At 41.5% G+C, this 22,527-nt stretch overlaps 1 protein-coding gene across 3 annotated transcripts; it reads right to left on the bottom strand.

The window, feature by feature from the left end:
- Positions 1–790: 790 nt before the first annotated feature.
- Positions 791–20,042, bottom strand: pkib (protein kinase (cAMP-dependent, catalytic) inhibitor beta). 3 transcript variants are annotated; one of them, XM_041860650.2, is made up of 3 exons: positions 19,864–20,042; positions 2,745–2,904; positions 791–1,458 (listed from the first exon to the last, which is right to left on the bottom strand). In XM_041860650.2, exons 2-3 carry the CDS (start codon positions 2,875–2,877, stop codon positions 1,370–1,372), a joined length of 222 nt encoding a protein of 73 aa, XP_041716584.1. In that variant the 5' UTR covers positions 2,878–2,904; positions 19,864–20,042; the 3' UTR covers positions 791–1,369. The 3 variants fall into 3 exon arrangements, with proteins under 3 accessions (XP_041716584.1, XP_041716585.1, XP_041716586.1); XM_041860651.1 differs by lacking the exon at positions 19,864–20,042 and adding an exon at positions 15,837–15,986; XM_041860652.2 differs by lacking the exon at positions 19,864–20,042 and adding an exon at positions 9,871–10,654.
- Positions 20,043–22,527: the final 2,485 nt, after the last annotated feature.

Below are 22,527 nucleotides of genomic sequence, written 5' to 3'. Positions count from 1 at the left end.
GACAACAGTTGGTGCAATTATACGCAAATGGAAGAAACACAAAATAACTGTCAATCTCCCTCGGCCTGGGGCTCCAAAATGGAGCTCTTTGGCATCAAGTCAACTCGCCGTGTTTGGAGGAGGAGGAATGCTGCCTATGACCCCAAGAACACCATCCCCACCGTCAAACATGGAGGTGGAAACATTCTGCTTTGGGGGTGTTTTTCTGCTAAGGGGACAGGACAACTTTACCGCATCAAAGGGACGATGGACGGGGCCATGTACCGTCAAATCTTGGGTGAGAACCTCCTTCCCTCAGCCAGGGCATTGAAATTGCGTCGTGGATGGGTATTCCAGCATGACAATGATCCAAAACACACGGCCAAGGCAACAAAGGAGTGGCTCAAGAAGAAGTACATTAAGATTCTGGAGTGGCCTAGCCAGTCTCCAGACCTTAATCCCATAGAAAATCTGTGGAGGCAGCTGGAGGTTCGAGTTGCCAAACGTCAGCCTCGAAACCTTAATGACTTGGAGAAGATCTGTAAAGAGGAGTGGGACAAAATCCCTCCTGAGATGTGTGCAAACCTGGTGGCCAACTACAAGAAACGTCTGACCTCTGTGACTGCCAACAAGGGTTTTGCCACCAAGTACTAAGTAATGTTTTGCAGAGGGGTCAAATACTTACTTCCCTCAATAAAATGCAAATCAATTTATAACATTTTTTACATGCGTTTTTCTGGAGTTTTTTGTTGTTAATCTGTCTCTCACTGTTCAAATAAACCTACCATTAAAATTATAGACTAATCATTTCTTTGTCAATGGGCAAACGTACAAAATCAGCAGGGGATCAAATACTTTTTTCCCTCACTGTACATCACCAAATGGAATGTTTATACTTTTGTTGTGCAAAAATAGACATTCCTGTAACTACATGTTGACATTCTGAGAAAATGCTTTCATTGGAACACCTCCATATGCAGCATATGTACAAGTCACTCTTGCTCAAATATGAAATGACATTTTTCAGAGTCATGCCCAACTGTCAGCCACTTCACCAGTTCACTGCATATGCTAAGATGAACAAGACATAAATGCCGGCTCATTCACCGTACATCTAATGAATTATGGGTAATCTTGAATGAATACCCCCTTAAAGCTACAAAGAAACAACCACTTCATTCCTAGCGACAGAGCTTTCCCTTCCCTTCATCATCCAGCAGCTCTTTAAGTTTTCATCATAGGTGTCCTGATGTTGCATAGCACGGTGCATGACGATTACAGTTGTCTGGTCAATGGGGTTTGTTTGAGGAGAAGCGGGCCATGTTAGAGACAGTCTCTCTCTTGTTCTCCATCTTCTCTCGTAGTCAGTTAGCCAGAGACCAAGGCCCAATTACGTCCCCTCTGCCTTCTCCTCACCCTCTGTAGGACTCTTCGGTGGGCTTCCAGAGGACGAGCCCTCTCCTCCTTCTCCTCCATCATCTGAGAAACACACAGAACAACATTCATTATTTCAGTCAGAAACATATAATTGAAAATGCCTCAAGGCCCATGTAGTTGAAAATGTCTGCATTCCAATTATAATCCAAACTGTGTACTCTCCCCTCTTTTGTGTTGGTTTGTAAGATATGGAGGATATGTTGCATTCACAAGATAAAAGGAATATGAGATTGTCAACCTCATCACATAACATATAGCTGGCTGACACCTTGAATATCAACAGAGACTAATCATAGCATAGACCCTCACAACTCAACCGCTTTGTTCATATCCAGCATTTTAATACTGATTTGAACACTGTCAAAGTGCAATACTCCACATAGAGATTTCATTGAGATGAGAATCTTCTGGGGAAATGGGCCAATACCGACTGCTTCTTGCCAGACACTTACGGTATTTTATTCTAACGATCAAACACTACTCTGCTTTGATCCTCATAGGGCAAGGCCTGGGGGATTTATACTACAAATTACAGGCAACTATGTTATATCTGGTTCATGCCCTCTATAACACGAGGACCTATTGACCCCGACATTGCACTGCAGCCACTAAGTGAAAGGAAGCAGTGCTGAGTAATAAAGTTATACATCTACAAAGGCCTCCAACTAACAATGACTTCCCCCCTATGAACCAATGCATGGATTGGCTTCCCCTCACTGATAGGTAGCCCTTTCCGAATGACCCTCACAGCCATTGAGCTATTACTAAAAGAGAAAGATGGCTGTTCCCTTCTTTTGTTTCCATTGAAACCGTTAAAAGCTGTGGTACATTTTCCATACTGTTAACTTCCAGATGCCCTTTCCACTAAACCCTGCTTGATTAATGGAAAGCTGGCTGTCCAGACAGACACTTGCTAATGGTGATGGGTACTAGGCTGGCAGGGCCTAACAAAAGCACCCAACCATCTAAGTGTTTCTTTAATGACAGAGTGCTTTGTTCTCTGTTGTTAAGTGATGCTCTGCCACGCTTTTCCCTTATGTTTAGATTTGGATTGTATCATTTATGGAAAAGTGCATGTACTTCTGTGATCGAAAAACAGACAGAGTACTATCTTTAATATTCACAAAATACTGCATCTAAAATAAACAGATACAAATTGTAATCTTAATGTTGAGATGAAAATACCTTCAATTGTACAATTCATTCTAATCATTAACAGAGTGAAAGCATGCAGTCACGTACTGTAGGCCTATGTAAATTTTGGTAAATATTGCTGAAAGTATGCAATCAAGTACTGTATGTAATTTAAAGTGCATTTCACTACCCACCTACAACAGAAAGCTCTGCTAGTTTGTCTGACAGGTCAGCAGGCCCCGCCTCAACGATATCAGGTACAGCGTTCCTCCTGCCAGTCCTCCCCGTGGCTGCAAAGTCGGTGACAACAGGCTCCACATCAGTCATCGCTGGGCCCTGTCCTCATAGCATAGTCTAGAGGGAAAGGAACACAACACCACAGTGTAATTTATGTCTAAACATATTGTAACTGGTTGATAACACTGAGTTACAAATCATTACACAAGCTCTCAGTCACACATCACAGTTCAACAGAATATCTACAGTGCCCAATACATAGGTAATCAATCACAAGAAGTTGGTGGCACCTTAATTGGGGAGGATGGGCTCGTGGTAATGGCTGGAGCGGAATAGGTGGAATGGTATCAAATACATCAAACACATGATTTCCGCGTGTTTGATGCCATTCCATTGACTTCGTTCCAGCCATTATTATGAGTCGTCCTCCCCTCAGCAGCCTCCACTGTAATCAATGTATTGGGCACACTGCAACACACACTTAATAAGCAGTAATAGGCCTTATATTTTTGAAAATAATAATGATCAGAATAAATCAGTCCATATTTCTTTGTCTGGTAAAGTGTCATGCTTTTAACTCCAACTATCTGGTAAAGTATTGTACGGTATGGTAAAGCTCTACAGACTGAACCATAATATGAGCAATATTACAGTACCCTGCTCTAATGACATTTGGTCCTTTAGCTCTAGTCTAAATATCCAGGACCTTTGTTAACTTGGCCTAAAGGCTATTGATTGGTATTACTACAGGGACATATAAATCCAATCAGTATTGTGATCAATACTCAACTATGTGTTATGCAACCTTTCCTGCAGCTCCATTTTCCATTTGAATATACAACCCTGCGTTTTACATTATGAGACCTAATGTAGTAAGACTAAATATCATGCAATGCAGTGTACAATTTGACCAGCAGATAGCGCATTTCACAGAAGTACATTTTACATTTTAGTCATTTAGCAGACGCTCTTATCCAGAGCGACTTACAGTTAGTGAGTGCCTACATAATTTTTTTTTCATACTCGAACAAACAACCCTGGCGTTGCAAACGCAATGCTCTATCAACTGAGCTACATCCCTGCCGGCCATTCCCTCCCCTACCCTGGGCCAATTATTCGCCGCCCCATGGGTCTCCCGGTCGCGGCCAGCTACAACAGAGCCTGGATTCGAACCAGGATCTCTAGTGGCACAGCTAGCACTGCAATGCAGTGCCTTAGACCACTGCGCCACTCGCCTTAGACCACTGTGCCTTAGACCACTGCGCCACTGGGGAGTACAGTAATTAGGTCTAATAATAATCTGCTGTGCATGTTAAACAGGGAGTAACCCATTCCCTCTTGTTTTTACTCAGACACTGGATTACAGTCTCTCCTGGACTATTCACTATCTTTGATTTTTAACACCAGAGATAACATTTAGACAGCCTATACATTTAGAGAGCCTATACATTTCCAAAGGCAATATGTCCTACCTCCACGAAAACAACACACACACACACGGATAGTGCCTAAAAACCCCATCTAGCCATCCTTCAACAGATGGTGCATCACCTCCAGTGGGTGTAGATCAAGGCCGTAGATGATAAGCACCCGCTGGATATCAAAAGATTTAGAATTTAATCAAAACCCCCTTAGACAACACAGGCTATTCTTGGATTAGCTTTGTCGCTATTTTTAATAGGGCTCCAGTTTAACACCTGCGGCACCGGTGAGACAGGTCAGAAAGAAGCAGGGAGACGTTAGTCAGAATCAGGGCCAAGCAGGGCCATTTGGACAAGAAATGTAATTGTTTTGACTTAGAACAGTGAGTGACTAATGGTGTTAAGCAGTGGTGTAAAGTACTTAAGTACAAATACTTTAAATTACTACTTAAGTCGTTTCTGGGGGGTATCTGTACTTTACGATTTATATTTTACTTCACTACATTCCTAAAGAAAATATTGTTACATTTTGAATGCTTAGCAGGACAGGAAAATTGTGAAATGCACACACTTATCAAGAGAACAAGAAAATTGTGCCATCTGGTTTGCTTAATATATATAAGGAATTTGAAATGATTTATACTTTTACTTTTGACACTTACGTATATTTAAAACCAAATACTTTTAGACTTTTACTCAAGAAGTATTTTACTGGGTGACTTTTCTATTAAGGTGTCTTTACTTTTACTTCCGTATGACAATTGGGTACTTTTTCCACCACTAGTGTTATGTAAACATTCACTAGGTGAACAACGTTTCCAAAATGGGTCCTCTAATCCTCATTGCTCCCTCTCCTTTATCTGTGTCCAGCTTTAGAAGATGGAATGCTGGTTAAGCAGCATGGCCCATATAAAGGCCCGGTGTGTGCTGAGAGTGAGACACTGAGGAGTGATCCTGCATGTTTAAAGGCCCACTGCTAAACACATGCATCCATAACTGTCTGAGACTACAGAGAGACTGCTGTATTTGGACTTGGGTCGCATCCAACAGAGGGCTCTGGGTAGCAGTGGAACCAACAGTGCCCTCGCAGAGTGGGAGCAGCAGGAACTGGTGTTGGCATTCTCCTCAGTGCAGCCGTTCAATCATCTACGTCCACTGGAATAAAAGGAGCTGGCTGCGTTGCCAGCAGGCCCCTGTGCCAAGCAGCCAACGAGAGCCCAGTGCCAGAAGGCAGGAGGGAAGCAGCAGCTTGTGTGTGTTTGACTGAGAACATCACCGCCCATTGCTGTTAGAAACACAAGCTTGTCTCCGTATGGTTGAGCTCACTCACACACTGCAGCAAGGAGGGCGTCGTAAAGCATCATGTGCAAATGTGGGTTGAAAGGTGTAGGTGTGTAAAGGCCTATTGTTGTCAGAATCAGAAAGGATAGAATCTGACTACAGGTTAGACCACTAAAGACTGACTATAAGAGCCTTGCCAATCAGCAAACATGTTTCCCTTGAAAGTATGCAAGGAAGTCAAATATCTTAAAATCAGCACTTGAGCAACACTAGCCTGGTGGAACCAGCCTGATTGCTGCATTCACCATTCTGATTCACAAGTGCAATAGAATGATGAACACAGCGATCAGACTGGTTCCACCAGGCTACTTCAACACAGGCATTATCTAATAACAAACCCCTCTAAAACAAAGACTGTTAATACAGTATTGGAGCAGCACAACATATTATCTCCTAATACTTTACACCTATGACTACAAGAAGTTGTTAATGGAGAGAAATCTCCTCATTCCTGAATGCATTTCCTTTCATGTCTATTTATGGTAATGCTCAATGACATTTTACATTTTAGTCATTTTAGCAGACGCTCTTATCCAGAGCAACTTACAGTTAGTGAGTGCATACATTATTTTTTATTTTTCATACTGGCCCCCCGTGGGAATCAAACCCACAACCCTGGCGTTGCAAACGCCATGCTCTACCAACTGAGCTACATCCCTGCCGGCCATTCCCTCCCCTACACTGGACGACGCTGGGCCAATTGTGCGCCGCCCCATGGGTCTCCCGGTCGCGGCCGGCTACGACAGAGCCTGGATTCCAACCAGGATCTCTAGTGGCACAGCTAGCACTGCGATGCAGTGCCTTAGACCACTGCACATTTGGTTCCTTGGAAGTTGTGGGAATGTACGTTTTTGGTTTCCGATTGGTTCTGGGAACGAAGCCATACGTTTCCTGGCCTGAACTTTTTTTTAATGTTCTGAGAACGGAAGTGAACATTTCACCTGTTCTGGGTATGTTCATTTTTTAGGAAATTATAGGTTATCTGTTGTGCAATTAAGTTGGGGATGGGATTGAAGGGACAAATATAGGAAAAATATACTGACTGAGCACAGCCCAGATGACTGTCATCTCTCCATCAGATGAAGATTTACAATCTTGACAAAAACATGAAACCCAGGTAACAGTTCCAAAATGCAAACATTCATGTGGAATATCTCCAAAACATATGCAATTATTTTAGTCAACAACAGAGAGGTAGAGCCGTCTTCCATTTCTGGGACGTCAAAGCTAAATATACAAGGTAACACTACCTGTGAAGTAAACAAATAAGCCATGAATATGCAAAAATATATCTAAATGGCTGACCTTGGAATGGACCCTGGGAGATGAGTGATTCATTTCCTGTCTTTGATCTTTACAATAAACCAAGCATACGCTAAAACTCTGACTATGTTCTAACTTATCAAAATATGAAATCAGTTGTAATGGACTGAAAATACTCAATCCATCTTATTGACTTAATGAGCCATCCCTTTAAAACATAGGATTGGTTATAGGGACAGTAGGACTATACAGATACTTATTTATGCAGCAAGCACTCATGCATACGATGAAAAATGTATGACGTGTGACCACTCTACGTTACATTTTATGAAGCATGAAAAGAAACACACCGTGTAAAAAACTGTGGGAAAATAATGATCAGGTTTAAAACTTATTGGACAAAGAACCCTCAGGTCCTTTGGGTTATATTTACGTTCCAACAAACAAGATAAGCAAAACATGTTTGAGTTCAGTGAATCATCGCTGCTCTACGGACCGGGGATAAGATCTGCACAGCCACTGTGACGCAACGCCATTCCATTCACATGGCATTTCCCAGGAGACACTGCACAGACTAAAACTAACTCTGCACAAAGACGTAAACACACTTAACTAGGCTCTGCTACTGAGAATGTTTCACTGCAGAACTCTATGTGGAAAATACCTGGATGAGCCTACTACTTCTCTTTCTGTAATTTTAATGGAAATCTCTCCTTGTAATGGAAGCTTCTTAGGTCATGTGGTCTGCTCTCACAACCTGTCAAAGCTTTGTCATTTTAGTGTCTTGAATTGTCTCACTAACTAATGGCTGAACTGTATACCGTCTCCCTCTGTCCAACAGTGCTGGTTGGACCAATGTGGAGTGATGACCTAAAGCAGCTTGGCTGAGTGTGATAAGGGCAGCCACCTCCACTCATCACTAGTGTTGCACACCCTGCCAGCCACAAGGTTTCTTGATCCTCCTCATATTAAATGGAGAATATAGCACACTTTCAATACCCCCACTGCCTCTTAATCTACAGGGAAATAAGCTTTCAATTGTGGTAAGAGGATTAATAGCTGAGGGAAAGTGGATCTGTTACAACAGCTCAGATGAGAAACAGGGTGCAGGGTCAACATGTCAATTAGCTCATAAGGGAACGGAAATAACTTCAGTGCATACTTTTCTATTTCAACCAACTATTTCTAGAGCCTTCTATAGTATTTCCTCTCTGGGTGACAAATACAATTTGTAAGCAAATCATCCACCATAAACAACATTCAACCAGCTGTCATAAAGGCCATTGTTGTGATAAGGTTACCCGACAGTACCCGTATGTCCGATTGCCAGGAGGCTTACACGGACGGATATAAGTGATCCTCTGTAGCTTAGTTGGTAGAGCATGGTGCTTGCAACAGTAGGATATTGGGTTCGATTCCCTGGAACACCCATACTTAAAATGTATGCACACGACAAACTAAGTTGCTTTGGATAAAAGCATCTGCTAAATGGCATATACAGTATATTATAGGTGGATGAACTGCATGCAGAGGAAAACGCCTGAGGCTCCACCATGGCCCTGTTCCTGGGTCCCCCTCTTCGTTCCACTCCACTGAGAGAAGAGAGAGCTCCCGACATCCGATAATGAGCTGTGTTCAGTGGGAAACTTAAGTCACATGGCAGCATTGTGAATAAACAGTTGGCTGTTCATTATTCAGGTGGGTCAGGGGCTCTCATAACTGTAGCCCCACACAAACAAAAGAGTCCTGCTCACAGAGCATAAGGAACAGCCTGCCTCTCCACTCCCACTGTTTACCCCCGCTGTTACCCGGTCATATAGCAGCGCAAAGCATAACATGACATCATTGATCTGGCACCATTGTCCACTGAGGTATTATTGAAAACAATGATTTTCCACAGATGACAGATACTCTACAAGGAAGAGAAATGGCCATCCAAGAGTGTTGTATCCTGCCCATATGGGCTCTTTACCCAACCCAGTGGTAGCAGTGTTGCTCCCGCTGTCCCTCTCAGCAGGCTCACAGGCTTTTCCCAGCAACCCTCTGTCCAAAAGGGCAGCATGTGACCAAGCGAGTGGTCAGATAACACGGCCAACACAGAGAGACCCCACCTAGGCAACGGGGATGACTGCCAAACATAACCTAGAAGTACTGTGAAAACATTTGATTAAGGGACAGCAGATCAGAAATAAAACACAAACACGCTCGTAACAGCCATTAGGCTAATGGAGAAAATGAGTCATCTCTTTGAATGTTGTAGGAGCCAAATGCTTGTTGATGTAACTGATAAGAAACCACATTACATTGCGGAAACATGCAATTCAATTAATCACAGGCATCATGGCTACAGTACAGTATGTGTAGAGATGATGTTATTTCAGCGTTACTATAAAGGCTTCTGACAGCAATTGCCCATTTGCCTCATTGGACCTCTTCTACCCAGAAATATATCCCAGTGGGGGAGGCCACAATATTCCTCTCTTTTTTTCAACCTCATTTTCCTGATATTTGTAATTTTGCTATGGAAAGACATCATTTGAAACAAAGCCTACAAAAGTTGCCTCCATGTTTTTCAGCATAGAGAGGGTACGGTAATTAAGTAAATGTCTCCCATAGCAGCCAGGAAGAGAAGAGGGCCCTCCACTTCCATTTAGGGCTATATTGGGACAAGAGGTCTCCTGCTACCTGGGCTTTAGAGGACACAACCACCAGGGCTGCACATTCTCTGTCACTCAAATGTAAGAGCACCAAACTGACAAGTGACTTTAGTGCACTGAAAAGCTTATATTTTTCAAATCACTGAGTAGGGCTCCTCCAGTGTATTTCCAATCGAGAGATTCATAAGCCTGATTGAGCATCTCTTCCATTCATACCATCTGCAAATTCTTGTTGCCATTTCTCATAAATATCCTACATTAGCGTAGCTAGTGTCACATCTGCTCAGACAGATTCATTCTAAAGCCACTGATGAGCTCATAAAGCGTCTTTATAAACACCCCCAGTGCTCAAAGAATACATGTTACAAGCAATGGAGAGAGAAAAAAAAACCTAAACATACTTAGCAGGCGAGTTGAAGATGCTGTGCAGGTAAGCCGGATGAGAGGTTTTAATCTTTCCCTATTTATAGCCAAGTGAGTTGGCCTGAGCAGCAGCAGCGAGTAGAGATGAGGCAGAGCAGAGAGGCAATGTGATTCATCTTCTTCTGACCACTGGAGAGGCGGGACCATGGTCGTTCTCCCCTCACAGAGAGAGGCCGTCCCTGGAGGATGCCTGTCCTGCTGGCCACCTGCCTCCTCAAATAAACATGAGACATGATAGGCTTCATATGGGCTGTTTCCCAAATTGAACCCTATCCCCTATATAGTGCACTACATTTGACCAGGGCCCATAGGTCAAAAGTAGTGTAATAGGTATTGGGTTGCCATTTGGGACACACATATGATCAAATCCCTCCAAGCTTTAGTAAAATCCTTTGAACTGGATAGTCAATTGGATATCTTACATGCTTTGAAGTGAAGAAAGCCAGTACCTGATCTTGAAATAAGCCACAACAGAGCTTTGGAAAACAGCTGCCCGTGGCTGAGTTGGAAATTTGCAGAATACAACACATTGAGGTCTTATAGATGTTGAGCATTTGTAGAACAAAAGGCATTTTTCACTTAATATTTCTGTAAAAGACCTAGCCAAGTCATAATATCTAAGAAATCACCCAGATGCCTAAAATAGTCCCACAAAATGTATAATACCCAAACAAACATTGGCAATTAACATTTCTACCACACCAGTGTGTTAAACTGATCAAGGCTATATTGAAGCAATAAGGCCAGAGGGGGTGTGGTACAGTGGGGAAAAAAAGTATTTAGTCAGCCACCAATTGTGCAAGTTCTCCCACTTAAAAAGATGAGAGAGGCCTGTAATTTTCATCATAGGTACACGTCAACTATGACAGACAAAATGAGAAAACAAAATCCAGAAAATCACATTGTAGGATTTTTAATAAATTTATTTGCAAATTATGGTGGAAAATAAGTATTTGGTCAATAACAAAAGTTTCTCAATACTATGTTATATACCCTTTGTTGGCAATGACACAGGTCAAACGTTTTCTGTAAGTCTTCACAAGGTTTTCACACACTGTTGCTGGTATTTTGGCCCATTCCTCCATGCAGATCTCCTCTAGAGCAGTGATGTTTTGGGGCTGTCGCTGGGCAACACGGACTTTCAACTCCCTCCAAAGATTTTCTATGGGGTTGAGATCTGGAGACTGGCTAGGCCACTCCAGGACCTTGAAATGCTTCTTACGAAGCCACTCCTTCGTTGCCCGGGACGGTGTGTTTGGGATCATTGTCATGCTGAAAGACCCAGCCACGTTTCATCTTCAATGCCCTTGCTGATGGAAGGAGGTTTTCACTCAAAATCTCACGATACATGGCCCCATTCATTTTTCCTTTACACGGATCAGTCGTCCTGGTCCCTTTGCAGAAAAACAGCCCCAAAGCATGATGTTTCCACCCCCCATGCTTCACAGTAGGTATGGTGTTCTTTGGATGCAACTCAGCATTCTTTGTCCTCCAAACACGACGAGTTGAGTTTTTACCAAAAAGTTCTATTTTGGTTTCATCTGACCATATGACATTCTCCCAATCCTCTTCTGGATCATCCAAATGCACTCTAGCAAACTTCAGACGGGCCTGGACATGTATTGGCTTAAGCAGGGGGACACGTCTTGCACTGCAGGATTTGAGTCCCTGGCGGCGTAGTGTGTTACTGATGGTAGGCTTTGTTACTTTGGTCCCAGCTCTCTGCAGGTCATTCACTAGGTCCCCCTGTGTGGTTCTGGGATTTTGCTCACCATTCTTGTGATCATTTTGACCCCCACGGGGTGAAATCTTGCGTGGAGCCCCAGATCGAGGGAGATTATCAGTGGTCTTGTATGTCTTCCATTTCCTAATAATTGCTCCCACAGTTGATTTCTTCAAACCAAGCTGCTTACCTATTGCAGATTCAGTCTTCCCAGCCTGGTGCAGGTCTACAATTTTGTTTCTGGTGTCCTTTGACAGCTCTTTGGTATTGGCCATAGTGGAGTTTGGAGTGTGACTGTTTGAGGTTGTGGACAGGTGTCTTTTATACTGATAACAAGTTCAAACAGGTGCCATTAATACAGGTAACGAGTGGAGGACAGAGGAGCCTCTTAAAGAAGAAATTACAGGTCTGTGAGAGCCAGAAATCTTGCTTGTTTGTAGGTGACCAAAGACTTATTTTCCACCATAATTTGCAAATAAATTCATTAAAAATCCTACAATGTGAATTTCAGGAAAAGAAAATCTCAATTTGTCTGTCATAGTTGACGTGTACCTATGATGAAAATTACAGGCCTCTCTCATCTTTTTAAGTGGGAGAACTTGCACAATTGGTGGCTGACTAAATACTTTTTTTCCCCACTGTATATGGCCAATATACTGTACCACGGCACGACGCAACACCGTGGGATAGGCACGATGCAACGCTGTGGTATATTGGCCATATACCACAAACCCCCGAGGTGCCATATCGCTATTATAAACTGGTTACCAACTTACAATACATTCTGTGTCATATCCATGGTATATGTTCTTATATACCACGGCTTTCAGCCAAACAGCATTCAGGGATCGAACGACCCCATTTATAAGCACAATTAATGCATATCTTAGATGCTGGTTTCAAAGCTTGATGCTGTGACCCGTCGTGTTGCCAAGGGCATCTTTGAGACACACTGTCAAGTCATGGCCCTCTCCCCCAGGAAGCAGCCTGTGACTTTGAAAAGGCTTCCTCCCTCTGCATAAATCACCTTGAGAAGATTTATGAGGAGTTTAATGTCTGGGAGAGCAAGAGTCAGGGAGCGGAAATGCACCTGAAAGCCGATTCATTACACACACCTGCCAAAACAGGCATGCTCCCCAACACTGTAACTCCTCTCTCTGGCAGGTCTGATGGCCTCACAGTGCCCAAATGACAATGACCCTATCAAATAAAAACAGCTCTCTCTGCTCACCGAAGATTGAATACAATTGCATAATTAATGATAAGCGTATTTGAATAAAATGTTCATATTTTGTACTGTGTATATGTACACACATGCACTTTTTATTTTTTTATTTTTTATTTTCGTCCTTTAGCAGACGCTCTTATCCAGAGCGACTTACAGTTAGTGAATACATATATTTATTTATTTTATACTGGCCCCCCGTGGGAATCGAACCCACAACCCTGGCGTTGCAAACGCCATGCTCTATCAACTGAGCTACATCCCTGCCGGCCATTCCCTCCCCTACCCTGGACGACGCTGGGCCAATTGTGCGCCGCCCATGAGTCAGTCTCTACAAATAGTTATTTATCGTGACTCATCTATTTGGCTTCATGTGAAATAATACATTTTCAATAGGCCCAAAGATCCTCCTTTATAATCAGTCAATCAATACTTAAAGTGCCTTCAGAAAGTATTCACACCCCTTTACCTTTTTTTCACATTTTGTTGTGTTACAGCCTGAATGTAAAATGGATTAAATTGCAATTATTTTTGTCACTGGCCTACACACAATACCCCATAATGTCAAAGTGGAATTATGTTTCTAGACATTTTTACAAATGTATTAAAAATGAAAAGCTGAAATGTCTTGAGTCAATACGTATTCAACCCCTTTAGGCAAGCCTAAAGATAAGGTCAGGAGTAAAAATAATAAGTTGCATAATAAGTTGCATGGACTCACTCTGTGTGCAATAATAGTGTTTAACATGATTTTTTTTATGACTATTTAATCTCTGTACCCCACACATACAGATAATTTATAAGGTCCCTCAGTCGAGCAGTGAATTTCAAACACAGACTCAACCACAAAGACCAGGGAGGTTTTCCAATGCCTCGCAAAGAAGGGCACCTATTGGTAAATGGGTAAAAATAAAAAAGCAGACATTGAATATCCCTTTGAGCATGGGGAAGTTATTAATTACACTTTGGATGGTTTATCAATACACCCAGTCACTACAAAGATACAGGCGTCCTTCCTAACTCAGTTGCCGGAGAGGAAGGAGACCGCTCAGGGATTTCACCATGAGGCAAATGAAAACTTTAAAACAGTTACAGAGTTTAATAGCTGTGATAGGAGAAAACTGCGGATGGATCAACAACATTGTAGTTACTCCACAATACTCGCCTAATTGACAGAGTGAAAAGAAGGAACCCTGTACAGAATAAACAAATATTCCAAAACATACATCCTGTTCTCAACAAGGCACTAAAGTAATACTGGAAAACATTTGGCATTTTTGTCCTGAATACAAAGTGTTATGTTTGGGGCAAATCCAATAAAACCCTCTCCATATTTTCAAGCATAGTGGTGGCTGCATCATGTTATGGGTATGCTTGTAATCATTTAGGACTGGGGAGTTTTTCAGGATTCAAAATAAAATGTAATGGAGTTAAGCACAGGCAAAATCCTAGAGGAAAACCTGGTTCAATCTGCTTTCCACCAGACACTGGGAGATGAATTAACCTTTCAGCAGGACAATAACCTAAAACACAAGGCCAAATCTATGCTGGTGTTGCTTAGAAAGACAGTGAATATTCCTTAATGGCCGAGTTACAGTTTTGACTTAAATCTGCTTGAAAACCTATGGCAAGACCTGAAAATGGTTGTTCAGCAATGATCAACAACCAATTTGACAGAGCTTGAAGAATTGTTGCACAATCCAGGTCTGGAAAGCTCTTAAGAGACTTACCCAGAAAGACTCACAGCTGTAATCACTGCCAAAGGTGATTCTAACATTTATTGACTCAGGTGGTTGAATACTTATCTAAATCAAGATATATTAGTGTTTTATTTTTCATACATTCTTCTTCTACTTTGGCATTAGAGCATTTTGTGTAGATCGTTGACATAAAATTACTATTAAATCCATTTTAATCCCACTTTGTAACAACTAAATGTGGAAAACGTCAAGGGGTGTGAATACTTTCTGAAGGCACTGTATCTACCCAATTTCCACAGCAATGTTGCTTTAAACAATCCAGATTAACAAGGTTTATTACACATGGAAGGAGAAACAATCATCCAAGGCTCTCTAAAATTGGATGAATTGGTGCCTCTAGGGCAATTGAAAAGGCTGATTGAGGACCTTTTAACTGAAGAATGTGTTTTTCTATGATTGTGTTTTGCTTTTTGTGTATTGATGTGAATATTGATGTGTATATTGATATGTATTGCTGTGTATACAGGGCTAATCTGTAAAAAAATATATACAAAAATAACTTAGTCTCAGCATAAGTTCCTGTCAAAATAGTTGGGGATAGTTCACCCAAATTACACATTGGTTTCCTTGCCCTGTAAGCAGTCTATGGACAAGGTATGACAGCAATCCATGCTTTGGTTTAGATTCCCTGGCACGGTTTCCACATGCTAACGTTTTAGCATTTTTGGCACAAATCCCATTCAAGTAATGGGACTGATATTAGCATTTTTCGCGCATCATGTCCAAATAATTCGAAAGTATCTCAAATTGATTGTGAAGCTCAACAAATTCACATAGCTGTTTTGGACATGATGGCCGAAAAATGCTAATATCAGTCCCATGACTTGAATGGGATTTGTGCTACAAATGCTAAAACGTTAGCTTGTGGAAACAGTTCCAGGGAAACTAAACCAAAGCATGGATTGCTGTCATACCTTGTCCATAGACTGCTTACAGGGTAAGGAAACTAATATGTAGTTTTGTAATGTGGGTGAACTATCGCTTGTAAATAAAATCAATAAAAACGTCAATTATCATTGGCATGAATAAATAATACATTTCCTGACATTCGAGAGAATTCCTGCCAGAGGTTGATAACAAACTTTGTGAATGAAACCCTTGCCTTTATATCAGCCCATACAGTATATCATGTGTCACAGGAATACAGGTGGTTTGTCTAGAAGTAAATGAGAGTACCATTTCATCAAATCACATAGGGCAGTCTACAATAAACAACCGACTTGTTGAAGACTTTACCAGGCAGTTGTGCGGTCTGCTGGGGCCAAACAATAACAGCTAGGCGGTCTGTCTCATATTTGTTATTCCTTGTACAGTGTCTTGTTCAACTGCAGCTTCATTAACAGAGTGCAACACAGGATATAAAGCAGGGCGACGAGTACAGCCCAGATTGCTTGTGGTTTATCTTTAGCCTCTGTGATGACTCAGCTCAAATCCAGTGATTTAAGATTACACAATCCTGGTTGTTTTATTGCCAAAAGTCTCTAGACTTTACACAAGGCTGGATACAGACAAGGATTAGGCCTCAGAGCTGTGTGACTGTGGGGCTCTTCACCCATCACTGTGTGTGCTCTGTGAATTATAATGTGTATGGTTATAATTTATACAGATGTACAATGTGGTTTATTTGTGTTTTAAAGAAAATCTATGTCTGCGGTATGAATTGCCATCTGTGGCCCTGGGAACAAGGAACCCAACCTGTGTTGTGGTCTTAAAATGACTTTTGCTGGTATGCACCAGTGCACTGTGTAGACTAGAGTAACATCATTGCACACACTACCAGTGAGAGCGAAGTACTCTCATTGGGTTGCTGCATGTGTGTCATGTAAGACTGGCACTACAACATATAGTAAGCTCCACTGTCCTCTTTTCAGTGACAAACTGGCAGCTGGTGACCTGAAGGGACTAAGATAGAGAAGGATGGACAAAGACAAAGCAAGACGGTAGGAACCTCAGAGGAATAGCGTTGTTCACTGTGGGTCAATGGGCCAATCAGCACATTTGGATCGAAATCCAGTGTGGCAACAACAGTGAAGTGGAGATTTAATCCCCCAAAATTTTATTTACTCCAAAAACAGGATGAACTTAACACTACTACAGTACACAACATAAGCACAACAATGTGGGATTGCATTGCTTTGCTGTTCCGCCACTAACCAATGGCTCCTTTCATTACCAATATGCCAGAGGTTTAAAGGGCTAAAAAGGACCAAATGTGACCCAGTAGCATGGATAAAGCATTAGCAATACATCCAAAAATAGTTTCCCCATATTCAATATTTCACAGAAAGGACGTGTGTTTGCAGCAGTCTCTGCAAGCTGTTCTGACTCTGGCAGAGCAGTCCAGAATGACAATGTTAGACTCCCACAAATGGCCAGATTTGTGATCATTTTATTGACTCAATAGTGAGAGGAGCGATAGCATGCTTGGCTAAGAGCTAAAACTGAGGTGGTTTCACAAGAGCCAATAGAGAGAAAAAGTAATAGCGTCTTTTTGTAGGCACTAACTCTGCCATGGTTCGTTGGACAAAGCATATGGGGAAATTAATTGAGTTTTGGTAGGGTTTTTGATAAACGCAGAAAATAAGGTATTTGGTAAACACAGGCTTAGGAGATCTTATACATTTTGTTCTATGAGATCATCTTCATCAGCTAAAGTTACTTTTTGTGCATTTTTAAGCATTTATGTAATAAAAAAGCACATAAAGGCTTCATAATTCATAAAGTTCATGTTAACTGACTGATATTATAATCATAGAACAAAACATATAAGATCTCTTAAGCCTGTGTCAACCTCAGACCTTATTTTCTGCGTTTATCCCACAACCCTATTCTTTCCCCATTCATTTTCTCCATAGAAATGGCTGAACGAATCAGAGGTAACTCATTTCTGTTTTTAAGGACTACAAGCTGGCGAGCTCTATTAATTACCGTGGGGCTGACTAAACTGAGAGGGAGCCATGCAGAAAAGAGGAATGATGGGAAAGAGGAGCCCTCCTGGGGCATTGCTAGTGAAATACCAGCACAGAAACTGTCAAAGGCATTCACAGATGCCTTGATGACACTCATGGAAGAAAGAAAACTTCAAACAGCATGAGCCACAACTGTTACAAAACCGCTTTCCTGTAGCAGGCAGACTGTAGTTAAAGATGGCCAAATTCAAATGCCACCTATTGTCAGTGTTTACCTGACTAAGCCCTAATCCCTTCAGACGCCATCTTTAAAAGACTGTTGGTCTCTGGGGCTTTCAGGTAGAGGTGTCTTCGATCAAACTCCTGATGAGTCTCTGATCAGGTTACAGTTTACACTCTTTGTTTGATACAACAAGAAGCACAGTTTCTCTCTGCATTTGTTTTATCAGACGTTCCTGAGAAGAACTATTGATGTGTAGACACGACACAATTTGATAACAGGGAAATAAGTGGTACTAAACTGCCCTTTTCATTCCCATCATGTGCGCAATTACGTATACTAGTAGGCAGACACCATTACTAATTATCTGTCATCAACTCAGTCAATTAACAGGATTATACAAATGGGAGGCACCTAAACTCATTAACTGAATACATTTTTTTAAAGTACAGTCACGACTGACCATATTGGAATGACCTACTGTGACATAAGATCCTGAGTGACAGGCAGATGATGGTCACTAGTCCACATGAATTATGAATAGTTATATTTGCATATCTAACACCGGACAACCTCCAGATAGCAGAATATAAGCCTATAGGCAGTTACCAGCTCGGGACAGACAAACCCCACCTCTAAGGTTATAAGGGTAAAAGCGTTCTTCACATTTCTCTTTACCTTTCCAGAGAGTAATAATAATGATATAGTGTTGCGAGGTGAAGGAGCGCTGAGTCTATTTGACAAAGTGCTGACCAGAGGAAGCAGAGGTGGGTTTAATGCTATGTGTCGCCTGCAGCTTCAGCTGTCACTCTGGATATGCGTTAACAACATCTCACTTCCACTTTTAGTATCCTCTTTAGAAAATACAGCAGTCAGTAGACAACAACAGCCTGGTCCAAGCTGAGTGGCACTGTTTGGATGGTAAACGGACACCTACACTACAGTCATTCTAAACTTATACAATGATTATTGTGGAGAAGGTCAGACAGATTGTACAAAAGGGTCTGGAAATGACATGTTACATAGGATTCTAATGACTAGACTAGAGCAGGCAGTCAACAGATTTAATATTAGAATGTGTCTGCAATCTCTTCTCTCTCCATATCATAATCAACACATTTCCACGGGCTGGCTCATTATACTGCCAGGCATGTAGTCTCTCAGGGCAGGTGTTGACTGGTGGATGTGTTGATGGTGGGAGTGAAAGGAATAGCATGGTGCTTACCCCTCTACTCAGCAGGAGCTAGGGAGTCAGAGCACTGGAATGGAATACATGCTGCAATCAGGAATAAACCTAGTGCTTGGAGATCACCATAACTACAACATCCTACTGCATGATGCATGAAGGCCAAACACTATTTCAAACCATAGGTTTGAGTTGTCATAGGAAAGGTTTTAGCAGAGTGTCACCTTCATCAAACAGCTTATTCAATAGAGGAGAACCATATGAATGTGACCATGCTTTATTTGATCAGTGGGAATAATATCAATAAAATAAATGAGGAAACATTGATTGATAGAATCATTATTGTTCCTTGTGATTGCACTGCAGTCAGGTAAGCTAATTGAAACATTTATTGCATTAAATCAAATCAGCTAGATATACAGAGAGGGACAGACAATTGAATTAGAGATAGGTGAACAGTGTTTCAAGTATTGAATAGCCTTCAAAGGCAAATGTCATTTGGAATGAGAGGAGGAGTTGTCATTAAAATACAACGACCTTATGATCAATTAATAATAACCCTGATTATCAATCAATCCAAGTGGCATGATATTCATTGATATTCTTCTGCATGACAAACAACATGATTGTTCAATAACAATGGAATACATGTAGCCTACAACGGATCCATCGATTGACAAAAAGGTTGCTCAAACATCTGCACATTGTAGCCTATAGTGTGTATGACATTGCATATAAAGCATTGTCATGTGTTGTATTTACATGACTGTAATTCTATGGCTGCAGATTTCTACCGCAAGGGATGGCAACAATAACCAGCTGAATTAAGAACCATATAACTTGCGCATAAATTAGGCTTCAGCAGCTTGTAGGTTACTTGTCGGCATTGGGCAACAACCTGACGACGGGTAGCCTTCCGAAAAACGAAATATTGTGACACTTACTTACCCAATGTGTAGAGCAAATGGTTGTTACAATAATGTATTTTAAATGCGCTCCCCCGAAATATATCTTTCACCATCGACAACCCATGGATAGGACGCGGTGTGCATAGTCTGTCCTCATCGTGATTTCCTCTACTCTCTTTATTCTAGTGAGATGAACTATATCCCCGCCGCGGTGACATCACGCAGGCATGTTTCGCACCGGAACGCGCAGAGGCCAGTGCGGGCTAAACTTGAGCACATTTGTTTCGCCCTCTATCACTGTATCTTTGAAGTCTATTTTAATGTAATTATGAGCCTATATCATCAGTTTGATGGACATTCAGATTGACATATGCCCTGATAAGGAACTGATAATTTAGTATTGTAATTTGCATTGCTTCAGTTTGAATTTACCTGTCATGCAATGGGAAACAAAGGCCTATGACCTACTATGTCAATATAGCAATTTCAGTCATTGCATATTTCTGATGGATAAAGATAGCCTACCAAATGAATGCTTGAATTCCTTTCTTGTCTAGTGGTTCATTTATTTGTACAATACATATGCATCACTGAACACTACGTGATGTATACGTCTCCACATTATTGCTCTGTTCCCAGAAATAAAATGAGCAATGAGGTTTCCTGGAAATTATTAAATGTAACATTAAATTCGAGAGCAGACAGACAGCCACAGAGAAAATTAATTTTCCAAGGTATAATTGTGATATTAAATATACATGTATGCATGGGAGGACAGGGAACACCCCTTTTCAGCTGGAGAAAACACAGACTAACTAAACTGGGACAAAGCCACAGCAGCACAGTTATGTGTGGTGAACTATATGTATCAGATGCAATTCCATTTCAAGAGTCTCAAATGGTTGGGGTCTCTTCTGGTGGTGAGATTTATTTAACATTTTTATGAATTGCATTAATTTCCCCCATACTTTCCTATTGTATTAAATCATCAGGGATAGGCTATAGTAAGTAGCTTGGAGGGGTAAAACAAACTGCCTCCAAAATAAATTGCATACTGTCACGGATCCCCCCGGTACTGCCGCTCATTCCGTTCACCAGCTCTGGAGGTCTACGTCATCGGCCTTCTAGGCGTCACTGACCTGGATCATTACCACCAACCCCGGAATGTCTTGTCTCATTACGCACACCTGGTTCCCATTCCCCCTGATTAGTACGCACACCCGGTTCCCCGTTGTCGATTATTGTCCCCATGTACGTTGGTCGCGTGAGTACCTGTGCGCTGTTGTATCGGCTTTCGGGCTACTGTACTTTGTATTACATACAGTGTAATTGTGCACTTGTTATTACGGGTCTCGTCCTGTGTATTATTTAGAGGTTTACACCTCGCTCTTTTGCTTGGGTTACATCCCGGTGTATGTGTTTGTTTTGGGCTTTGTCCCCGTCGTTTTTCATGACTTACCTTATGTTAGGTAGAGGCAAGAAAAAAAAAATAACGTACGTATTCCTGCACCTGTCTATCATTATACAACGTGACACATACTGCGTATCTGCAAATGTGATTTCACTTATCACTGCATTCAAACAAATATCATATACTGAGAATATATGAAGACCTTTGATAGAATTAGGCTACTGTGTCCCTAATCTTTTCCTGATTCCTATTAATGCAATTCGTTTTATGTACTGTCTGAACAAGCAGTAATTGCTGTAAAAGAATAGCCACTGCTTTGACTTAAATTAAATGTGATTTCAAACCATCTGGCACTCTTCTTACTGCGTAGAGTAGGCCTATGTCAGGCTTTCATCCAAACTAAACAGGTTAAGAGTATAATTAGATCAGCGAGGAAATTAATCTTCAAAATCTAACTTAAGCAAATAAAATGGCAAGCTCAGACTGCTCAATACACAGCAAAATCAGGGTAGCCTAATATTCATTAAGGAAAGGCTCAATTATCACCTGGGCAAGGTACCTGGCTGAAAAACGGATGCACATGTGAAACCCACAAGGCAAGTCTACTTATGTACTTACTTACATGTGAAACCCAAGGTACTCATGAATGACTTCCTAATACTCCATAGCCAGAAAATGTCATTATCCAAATTAGCCTAATCTGATATGTTTAAGGCGATAAAGCTACCAAGTATCAGTCTGAATTTTAACAGTAGCCCTTTGTACTGTTGCTCACTGCAAAACCCATGAATGACTCATTTACATACCACTTTTCCACACATTATCTTTTTCCCTATCTTAATGTCTCCCACTGCTGAGGCCATTAGTGAATGATTCAGAGCAGAACTTTGTGCTCGGGGCATTTACATGTTCACTGTGACTTAATTATTCAATTTATAAAACGGCTAAGAAATAAATCAATTCAACGAGATGGGGAGAATGCATTTAGGATAATTTTTTCTTCTCAAATTAAAGTGATGGTGATGGAATCCACGGGAGAGATTTAAATGTCAATTTCACCCCCTCGATTGACAAATAGATTTCTTTCCAATAAGGAAGAAACATGATTCCAGAATTATCCCTGCTTGTCCCCTTAAACAGCCCAGGGTCTATTAATAGAAGTTTCCTAGAGATGACCTTGTGACAAGGAGGTGTCTGAGCTCACTCCTCGCCAGAGCTGTCTGTCTCCCACAGCTGGGCATTTTGGGTAGAGAAAAGCTGTCTTTTAGAATGTGTCACGCTTTATAAACCCTT

Source organism: Coregonus clupeaformis, chromosome 33 (genome assembly GCF_020615455.1).
Source record: "Coregonus clupeaformis isolate EN_2021a chromosome 33, ASM2061545v1, whole genome shotgun sequence".
In the NCBI taxonomy this organism is placed as follows: domain Eukaryota; kingdom Metazoa; phylum Chordata; class Actinopteri; order Salmoniformes; family Salmonidae; genus Coregonus; species Coregonus clupeaformis.
The sequence above is the reverse complement of the archived record's forward strand: the minus strand, read 5'-3'. Positions and strand labels throughout refer to the sequence as shown.

Bases quoted from the DNA above. Each gene is read 5' to 3' on its own strand.
- pkib (XM_041860650.2), bottom strand. From the start codon at position 2,877: ATGACTGATGTGGAGCCTGTTGTCACCGACTTTGCAGCCACGGGGAGG. The intron at 1,459-2,744 runs GTGGGTAGTGAA...TGTGTTTCTCAG, and splicing joins AGCAGAGCTTTCTGTTGTAG to ATGATGGAGGAGAAGGAGGA.